This window comes from Microplitis mediator, chromosome 10 (assembly GCF_029852145.1).
Source record: "Microplitis mediator isolate UGA2020A chromosome 10, iyMicMedi2.1, whole genome shotgun sequence".
NCBI lineage: Eukaryota > Metazoa > Arthropoda > Insecta > Hymenoptera > Braconidae > Microplitis > Microplitis mediator.
Window position 1 is genome coordinate 3,597,055 of NC_079978.1, and position 10,532 is coordinate 3,607,586.

The 10,532-nt window shown below is 32.9% G+C and overlaps 1 protein-coding gene across 2 annotated transcripts in view; it reads left to right on the forward strand.

The window, feature by feature from the left end:
• The window catches only part of LOC130675882 (two pore potassium channel protein sup-9), a 53,532-nt gene extending 45,619 nt beyond the window's left edge, over positions 1 to 7,913 (forward strand). For both annotated transcript variants that reach the window (XM_057481779.1, XM_057481777.1), the window contains 7 exons: positions 1,586 to 1,719; positions 2,335 to 2,491; positions 3,346 to 3,629; positions 3,709 to 3,864; positions 4,071 to 4,246; positions 4,366 to 4,695; positions 4,765 to 7,913. In XM_057481779.1, the coding sequence (XP_057337762.1) occupies positions 3,503 to 3,629; positions 3,709 to 3,864; positions 4,071 to 4,246; positions 4,366 to 4,695; positions 4,765 to 5,079 (1,104 nt within the window). In that variant the 5' untranslated portion in view covers positions 1,586 to 1,719; positions 2,335 to 2,491; positions 3,346 to 3,502 and the 3' untranslated portion in view covers positions 5,080 to 7,913. The remainder of the gene's footprint in view (positions 1 to 1,585; positions 1,720 to 2,334; positions 2,492 to 3,345; positions 3,630 to 3,708; positions 3,865 to 4,070; positions 4,247 to 4,365; positions 4,696 to 4,764) is intronic.
• Positions 7,914 to 10,532: the final 2,619 nt, after the last annotated feature.

The following is a 10,532-nucleotide window of genomic DNA, read 5'->3' on the forward strand; positions in this document are numbered from 1 at the left end:
AAATTTTTAAATTCATATTTTTGAGTCCTCACCTCTGCGACGGCTCTGTCTTCTATTTGGTTATTTTTCAGCTTTCGTGAAATCCACTTTAATCTCGGAACGCCGCGATGGCTTACGCATTACGAATTCTCATCGCAGCTCGCGCCGAATAGAAATGAGTGACTGAATAGAATGAATGAGTAAAAGAGCCAGGGAAAAATCTAAATAAAAATAAAAGTTATATTTGATATTTCGGTTAGAGCAGACGTGAGTCGCGAAATGAGAGCGCATAAAAATTTTTCATCGCGAGAGAAAGAGAGCGAGCACATGTGCACATGAGCGAGTAGCCACTCTAGTCATAAATGAGCTTCACTGTCTCGTGTCGGGGGTTAGTGCCATACCAAAGATTACACTAAACGAAGTGCAAGAATGAGAATAATAATAAAAATGATAAAATTCAAAAAAATATGCGCGCGATTATTAATTTTCACTCGTACTTATTTTTATTCTCTTTTCACCTGCAGTGTCGTTTTTTTAAAAATAGTAATGAAAAAATTGTGAAACCTTGGGTGTATAGTTACACGGACTTCTTTTCAAACTCTTTTTCCTCCCTCTCTAACACGCGCTCTAGCTCTATATTCCAGTACTCTGTACTCTATACCCACTCCTATTTATTTTCAAAGCAAAAACTCGGGTGTAAAAAGTTTTACAGAGAGCAGGCTGTGAGGGAGAGTAAAGCGAGCATGAAAGCTCTCTCGATATCCGTATGCTTTTTCTCTATATGCCGTTGAAAAATGTGTAGACATCTTGGCATTGCAACACAACATATTACTGCTCTTACCCAGTACATTTACACGTGTGCAAATGTATATAAATGTATCGAACATGAAGCCTCTAAAATTTCAAAGGGTCGGAAAAAATTTAAAATATTTAAAAAAATGCTTTATCACTCGGACCATATGTCAAGAAATCTTTATCCGATATTTATTGCAGTTATAACTTTACACTGAATAGAATTTTTTTATTCATTTTTCCATTTTCTCTTTATATGTTTTTATATATATGAGCAAATATATAAATAGAAATAGCAATACTTGTATTATGTATGTCGATGCTTGTATATTATTTTCTTTATTCGAAGAAATGATGCCGAGCGAGAGAAACTTCCGTTCAATTTGCCTGGATGAAATTGCTTTCGGGTCCGGCGAACGAAACACTCAAACATTCGGGCGATAGAATACATCATACGTCAGTGGAGCACACACTCCAGTAGTAGTATTGGATACTGTAGAGGACGGTGACACTTTCCGGCGCGATATGAGATGATAGAACGAAAGAGGAAGCGAATCGATCCATCGATTTAAAGCTCCTTCATCGTTTTAACTCCTCTACCGTTAATAATTTACAATCGGGGAAATTAAAAACTCCGAAGGATTCAAACTTTTCCGTTTGATGTTGGAAAAAAAAGAGGAATATGAGTCGCGCAATAAATTCATTTGGGTCAGACAGTTGGCCAAGTAAATTTGGTACTAATTTCGACAGACCGATAGGTTGTTTATTATCTTAAATAGTAATAATAGTAATTTGTTTTGTGCTCTGATTTCAGCGGCGGGAATAAAGGCCGTGGCACACTAGTTTGAGGAATGGCGTCGACGTGGCGTTGGAAAGAGCGGAAGCACTGCCATATCATTTCGCTCGAGCCTTTGTTCTTTACAAAGGAAACCACAAAAAGGACTGCAGGTGAGAGTAGTTTGTATCCTAAATGACTCTACATTTTCTTTACGATTACTATTGTACGTCCAAAAGTTATTTATTTCCCGACGAACTGTGAGTTACTACTTTGCCAGGTCATTAACTGAACCCCCATACACTGGACGGCGCGCTTATTTCGATAAAAGTCATTTGTTGAAACAAACTGTCAGTATATTATAAGAAGGGAATCAAAAATACTATTGATATGGTCCTGGGTAATTTATTTTTATCTTTAAGCTTTTTTTCATCGTAATTTTGTTTTTACACTTTTTTTTTCGAGAGGTTAAAGGTAAACGTGAACGTGAACGTAAAGTCGCTGTAGATCCGTTTATTTTCTAGCTCAACCCTCATTCTTGTCTTTTGGTCCCTCTCGTATCTTTTCCGACCAACGGAGTATACAGAGGACGAGTCTCCTTTGACTTTTTCCCGTCACTTTTATCGGACGATTGTATCAAAGCAAAATCGGCCTTCGCCTTCAACCGGCTTCTCTTTCATTCCTCTAGTCTAGTCTCATTGACGTCATTCTTCCATATTGTATTATAAAAAATAAAATAAAAAAGTATTCTTTAACTTTTAACTGAAATACTGTTGGTTTTATTTCAGAGAAACGAAAGGAAATTGTCGTCAGAGGTGCACGAAACCCAAGTCTGAGGAAGCGGCCAAGCGAAACGGCCCTGTAGCGACTACGGTTTTCGAAACTAAGATTCTGGACCAGTGAGAAAGGACACTGATAAAAGATAAACAAAAGCTCAAATTAAAGGTAAAATATTTACAATACTCGCTAACAATCACAAATATTTCAAGACTTTTATATCCTTGGCAACTCAAGTAAAAAAACAATAGACCAAGTCAGGCGACTTTTTAGACGAACTCAAAGATTTACCACTGACTTGTTACTGACTGAGCCGTTTGTTTATAAAATATTAAGTTTCAGTCTTTTCTCTTATTCCAGAGTTCTCTCCCTTTGTAATTAACCAACTATAAATAGAGAGCAATTACACGAGAAAATTTAGATTTGTCGGAGTCCCAGCGCTATATTACCCTGGTTTATTAATGATCAAGTCAAAGACGGTTGTGAAACGTCGTAAATTTATACCCAGTAATTATTCAAAAGCTGGAACTTATTGAAGTGAAAATCGCAATAGTTTTAATTAAAAAATTTAAACAACAATGGGTTGTAAAAATATATCGGACCGGTTTAAAAGTACTTTTGTATGTTATATTTTTAAAATCACCGGCAACGAGTAAAACTCGGGAATTGACTTGCAAAAAAAAAATAAAATTTAATATTTATTTAGCATATTATACAAATACTTACTGCATACATAAATTTATATTTTTTATGTATCATAAATATGAAAAATTTATTCAGCATATAAACTTTTCCTCGCTAGAAAGTTATAATTGTAGATAAGGTTGAAAAATGTTAATGAATTCTGAATTTATACGTCTCCGAATGTTTTGTATTTAAAATATATATATATATATACGAGCTCAAGTTATCTCACGTAATTTTATTAAAAGACAATGCTGAGTTTTATTTTTAATATTTATTACTAATTATTATTTTTTGGGTCAAAGGTGATAATAAATTACATGTGATTTTAATTACAGGTGATTTAAGTTGTCTTGTAAAAAAATAAAAAGAAAAAGATTGACTGGCAAAGACGAAAGGGCTCACAATGGGCCCGGTACTTCACGGTGTATTCCACTGAGCGATGCAAGTAGTTAGGGCCGAGGCCCTGCTAGTGAGCATGTGGCTCACTAGAGAATGAAGAAGCAAAACGTCCGGACCCTATCGTTGATCGTCTGCACGTTAACCTATCTCCTTATCGGCGCTGCGGTATTTGACGTCCTCGAGTCCAAGACGGAAAACCGGCGCAAAGAAGCGTTAGACGGTAATTATTACTCTGTTAAATTATTATCATCATTAATAGAAACAATAGTTTTTAAAAAACATATGTATATATATTTTAGCCATCGAGAGAATGGTCAAACGCAAGTATAACATAAGCGAAGACGACTTCAAAATAATGGAAACTGTCGTGCTGAAGACGGAACCACACAAGGCTGGCCAGCAGTGGAAATTCGCCGGGGCATTCTATTATGCCATCACGGTCCTCACTACTATCGGTCGGTACACACGCTTATTTCCCCTAACGCACTCCTCTACCCGCTTATCCCGTCATAGCAAGCGAACTCTATCTGAACAAATCACGCGCTGCTCTATCGCGTAATTTCATAGCCGCTTAAGTGAATTAAAGTGTTTGAAAAGTTATTTTTTAGCTGTAAACTTTGTCCCTATTTTTTGGCTCACTCAAGTTAACTTTCATTATCAGGTTACGGGCACTCGACTCCAAATACGATAGGCGGTAAGCTGTTCACGATGTGCTACGCGATAATCGGCATCCCCTTGGGCCTCGTCATGTTTCAAAGCATCGGAGAGCGTGTAAATAAATTTTCATCCCTCTTCATACGCTACGTCAAACAAAAACTCGGCTGCGAGGACGTTCAGGTATCAACTTGTGCATTCAGTAGCCCATGCTATGGCCGAGCTTTTGACCGATCTAGTAGTAGATCTCATAATTTAAATAAGAGAATACTTATTTGAGTATTTTATTTGTTTGATTACAGGCATCGGAACTAAACCTGATTTGTATGGTGACATTTTTCTCAAGTCTGACGGTAACGGGTGGCGCAGCTGCATTCTCACAATACGAGGGCTGGTCTTATTTTGATTCTGTGTATTACTGCTTCATAACACTGACAACGATCGGCTTTGGCGACATGGTCGCGCTACAAAAAGATAACGCCCTCGACAATAAACCCGAGTACGTTATATTCGCACTTGTATTTATTCTATTTGGACTGGCGATAGTTGCCGCCTCTCTCAACTTGCTCGTGTTGAGATTTGTTACGATGAACACTGAAGACGAGAGGCGAGACGAGGCCGAAGCGCTCCAGGTACTTATCAGCAACAACAATAATAATAATAACTTTATTATAAATTTATAAAATTGTGTATAATTTAAGGCTGCGCAAGGAGCAGTCAGACTGGAGGGCGATGTGATAACCGCCAACGGCTCGATACTCTCGGGGCAAATAGGAAATCAGGGAGACACGATATCGCTGGTAGACGATGCGTCTGTATGCAGTTGCAGGTGTACTGGTTTTTACAGGAAGCAACGGCGACCGCGGTTCACAGTACGGCGTTCGCCCGGCAAGATCTCACATCTGCTGCCTATGCAGCAGTTTCCGGCCTCGAGTTTTAGGGATGACATTCGTCCGCCGCCTCTCACGCCGCTGCTCCAACTACCGCCAATTTACCCGCACAGAGCCAGCATCTGACGACCCCCATCGGTTGAAACTATGCCCACACCCGCTCACGTAATACTGCAGTACCAAATGACGCGACGAGCGTCTTTTTGAACACACACTTTATCCATTCCCTCTGCTCCCCTTACTACTCTACTCATATATATTTAATATAACTACATCTACATCTATTATAACACTACTAATATTAATAATAATAATAATAATAATAATAATAATAATAATAAAATAACTAGTGCGAGAATTATATTAAATATTAACGAACAATTATAAATATATATAAATATATAATTCAAATGTGATACGAAAATAAAGTATTGTTGGGAGAATGGGACGTGTGTCGTTCCAGATAAATATTTCTCAATCGCGTGCCATAAACTCTAGCCAAATTCCAAAGTCTCGATGATGATGATGATGATGATGATCATCATCAAGGGAACTAACTTGTAGTACCAATCGAACTAGTTTTGTCGAAACTAATAATCATCTATTACTATTATTATAAACTTATTGCCACAAAGAAAGAGAGTAAATCTTGTTTAATCTTACGACTATTTCCTCGCTCAAAATATCGACTAGACACAAACGTTAATGCGTTAATCCGATCCATGTACTTCCTGTTAGACTCAGACCGATGCGACTCCTCTCCTCAGTAGCCCCGTCTGTCCTAAATCACGACAGATTCCCGAGCCGGTGATTCGGAGTGTCATTCTCTATTAAATATGTACATCAGACTCCTGTTTAATCAGTCGCGGACACCGAAGCTCGGAATCTTGGTAATCTTGTACAAAGAAAAACGAAATAAATTTATTATTGTTTTATTAATTATTTATTATTATTATTTTATTATCGCAAGCAAGTGACCATGTGTTCCGTAGTGCGAGAAATAACAAATGCATAACATAATATATATATAAATATATATAAATAAATATGATATTTATATATTTACGTTCAAACTTTAAAGAGAAGTAAAATTTTTCATTAACAATTTTGCAATTTATATGTATATATAAATATAAATAATAAATACAAAATAGTTTTAGGTGCTACGAGTTGAGGCGACTTTGTGCCTCGATGTAAATATAAATAATAATAATAAGGGATGAAAATACAATACAATAAAAAAAATAATAAAAAGACACAACGCAGATGCGGTGACGAATAAATTCCGAATTTTACACTTCTTTAGTTTTAAGGGGTAAATCAATAGACTTTGTTGGTAATATGTCTCGTTGGCAAAAGTGTATCTAATTTAATCAGATGATTTAAATGTCGATTTAAATCACGCGACAATGATCCTTTGCGGCAAGACGTTGTAACAAATAAAATTTTGAAACGGGTCAATCAAGTATTTGAAATATTCCAAGATCTACATGTACAAATATATAAATAATTAAATTAATAATAATCATAATTATATTATTGATAATATATATATATATTTAATCCTTGATATTATTTTCTAAGCCTTGTAAAAATCCATAAAATTAGCAGCTTATTTTAAATCTTTATCTCTTACATTTAAATCGATTTGAATTTTAAAAGACATTTGATTATTTAATTAACGCTTGTAACTCTTATCTATCATAAAAAAAAATAATTATCAATAAATTTTATCAATGAGACAAAAGACATTTCTAGATGTTGAAACTAGGGTTGTACTGATAGTGGAGTAAAGTGATTATACATTTGCAATTAATTAATTCGTAATTAATGTACCTCCTACACTTACATATATTTTGACATAGATGTATTATGTTTATCATTGTGATTATATATTATTGTACGCCATTACATTATACTATTTTAAGAATAATAATAATAATAATAATTATCATTGGAACACTAGATGTAAAACCGTCAACTTAAGACGACGGAGCTTAGTTAGAAATGGGACACAATTAGTGATATGAAGATAATGTGCTTTGCTGGTTACACGAGTACAAATGGCTATAATAATGAATGAGAGTGAAGGGATACGTAAGCGGATTATTAATCTACTATAGGAATATGTGAGCGACATGTGAGCGAATATTTCTTATAACGCGAGTTCGAAGCTCGTGCTCACATTACGTAGAGTGTGATTGTTAATAAAATTGTAAATTTAAACAAAAAAAATTGTAATATAATTATAATAATTAATTTATTAATTAATAATAGTAATAATAATAATAATAATAATAATAATAATAATAAAGCAAGAGATGAATCTTTTGCACCTTACGAATTAACAGATATGGCCTTCGTAAAATGTCATGTCGCTGATGATCAGCTGAATAAATCTATAAAAATAATTATAGTATTTAATAATTAATTAAATTATTGATAATTGATAATATATATCATGCATGATATATACGCATATTTTACCTCTTATTCTTCTTCTTCTTAAACTTAAAGTTATTAAAATAATTCGATTATTCTTATATTATTATCCGGCTCTATCTCGTTAACGATTTTTCCATATTTAAAATTCTATAATTAAATATTTCGCTTTGTTCTCCTCGCGATTTTATTATATCGCCGATTAATGTTTTATAATTTTAGCTGAACCAATAAATTTATATATAATTATTAAAAATTAAATTATATATGTATATATATAAATCACGTATCGAAGAAGAGTAAATAAATATTAAATAAAAAAAAATGTCTGCGTTGCCAACGAATTTTAGACCAAATTTTCCAGCGTCGACTAGTGAGTTTAAGATGTTAAGTGTAAAAAATTTAATAAATTGGTTTACTATATTATTATTATTATTATTATTATTATTATTATTATTATTATTATTATTATTATTATTATTATTATTATTATTAATAAATTAAATTCGATTTATAAATCATTATTCAAGGACTCAGTCTGATATTGGCAGTCTCAGGACTGGTTCCCAGTATTTGTTAAGTACCAATCCATTAATTATTATTATATATACATATATATATTTATATATTTAATGCTACGTTATAATAAAACGGTTTATAATTTAATTGCTAATTTGAATATTTTCCATTAGCTTAATTTGATGGCTAGTCAAAGCGTATTGTAGTGTTTCCAACTGCACGCATTCGTAATACACTTCAAAATTATCTCAGAAGGATTTTATGCCTGGATATATTTATATTTACATTAATTTTATGTTCATTGTCATTATACTCCAACTCGCCGGTAAATTTATAAATTTATAAAAAATTAATTTCCAAAGACGGTAATACTCCGATAGATATATAAATTATATATATATATATTCGTAATAGTTATTAAATGATAATTGAAAAAAAAATCTGAGTCAGCAGGGCAAAAATACGATAATTTTTTGCTATTGTTATAGCAGTAAGTGTATAGTTATGATAAAGTTAAATAATCTAATGGATATATTTAAAAATAATGAAATTTGTGCATCGAAAGAACGCGAGTGTCGATTATTATGACAGATAATAATTGACGATTCAAAATAGATTCCGGGCTAAGGGAAGTATTGAAGAAAAAAGTAGATAGTAATGAATAGGAGTCTTAAATAAAATGGAACTGTACTGCGAAAATTTTATGGGACTGTAGAAATAAATATAAAAAATATATAAATAAAAGTGGCCAAATGTCAACAAAGATAATTTAAGTACTTGAGCAAAGAAAGAAATAAATAACCAGCTGATAATTTTTAAAAATTATGAGTGTGAATGTAGCAGGCATCAGATTACTAATAAATTTTAAATAAATAAATTGAAATAATAAAATTGAAAAAAATGCGCGTACTAATTTTTGATTGATCTAAATGCGCATTTTTTTATTTTTACTCTACTAACATTTTATTTATTTATTCAAAAATTTAAAAAATTGCCGCAATCTTGAAGTCAGAAGACCATTCAAAATTTTCGGGTTTTTCTAACAAATAAATTACAAAAAAAAAAAAAAACTAAAAATATGCACATGTAGAAAATAAAAAAATCTATAAGTGCATTTTATTGAAATATTTTTTTTTTTTTGTAATTTATCATTTCTATAAAAATCAAAAAAATTATCAGACGTCGGCTGACTTATGATCCTGAAATTAGCAGACAATAAAAATTTTCGGATTTTTTTTTTCAACAAATCAATTATAAAAAAATTTTTAAAAAATATGCACATGTAGAAAATTTAAAAAACTACAGGTGCAATTTTTTAAAATATTTTTTTTTTTATCATTTATCACCAAAAAAAAAAATCAAAAAATTATTAGACGTCGGCTAACTTCAGTATCACGGCTGACTTGAGTATCATAAAATTCTCACTTGTCAGTCACATTCACACTCATAAAAAAATTTTGCTTTTAAATAATTAGTGAGTTGCAATCATTTTGAATTCCTCTAGTTTTAAGATAATTTTAATTGCTACTTAATTGGAAAAAAAATAATGTCGAACTAATTAACGATAGCAATTAAAAGAAGTTTATAACAAAACATCTTCCAGCGTAGACGTGAGTGCCTATTGAGGAAAATAGAGGATTGTTAATAAGTGTTTGGAGCGATTCGAGTGGAAATAAACGTTTAAGAAATAATGTTCCACATATCTCTTTTTTTCAATTTAAAATAAAAAAAATAAAATGCCGACTCGCGAATCTAGCAGTCGCGCTGTACCAATTTGCGAGAAATAATAATATTCACTTTGTTTATCAATTTGAATTGTTCTCGCTCGTGAATTAATAGTGATTCCGATAATAAAAAAACAAATAAATAAAAAAACACGTCGACGTGTATTAAAAATAAAATACCAACTTTCATGTACCAATTTCAGATCGCATAATAATTTGTAAATTACAATGGACTACCGATTATATGCTGATATATGATAATACATGTGTTCTGCCACAATAAAGCAGTTTTGTAAATTAATCAACTTGAATTATTATTCTCTCAATCAATATATCGATCTATCCCTTTATTTTATTCGAACCTCCATTGAGCCGCTTCGCTTGCCGCCGCCTAAATTCAAAACCGCTGGTGCCATCTTTGGGTTAGAAGTCAATCAACAGCAGACTGGCAACTGGTAAGGTCACGTGTCATCATGAATATTAAAATTAAAAATAAAAACTACCTCACACCTGGCCATTGATACTAAAAACAAAACCAAAGTGTATTTATACCATAAACTTCAATCCAGGAAAGTTTAAAAATTAACCCCCGAGTTAACACAAAGGAAGCAGAGTTTTTAAATGAAATCCGGATCGAAAGTTCTCATGGCGGCACCTAGTGCGCAAAATAAATTATTTACAGCAAAAATAGGCCGCTTGCTCGTGATTGGCTGTCACCTCGGCTGCGTCTTCTCCCACCCTGGTCTTCTGTACTCCTTTGTCCTCTGCGGCGTCTACCAACAGAACAAAGAGCACCAGGTACCAAGTGTGTGACCGAATCAGTCGACAGTAAAGCGAGGGAGAGACAGAAAATCGGGGAGAGAGAGGGAGAGACAGAGAATCGAGAAAAGGGAG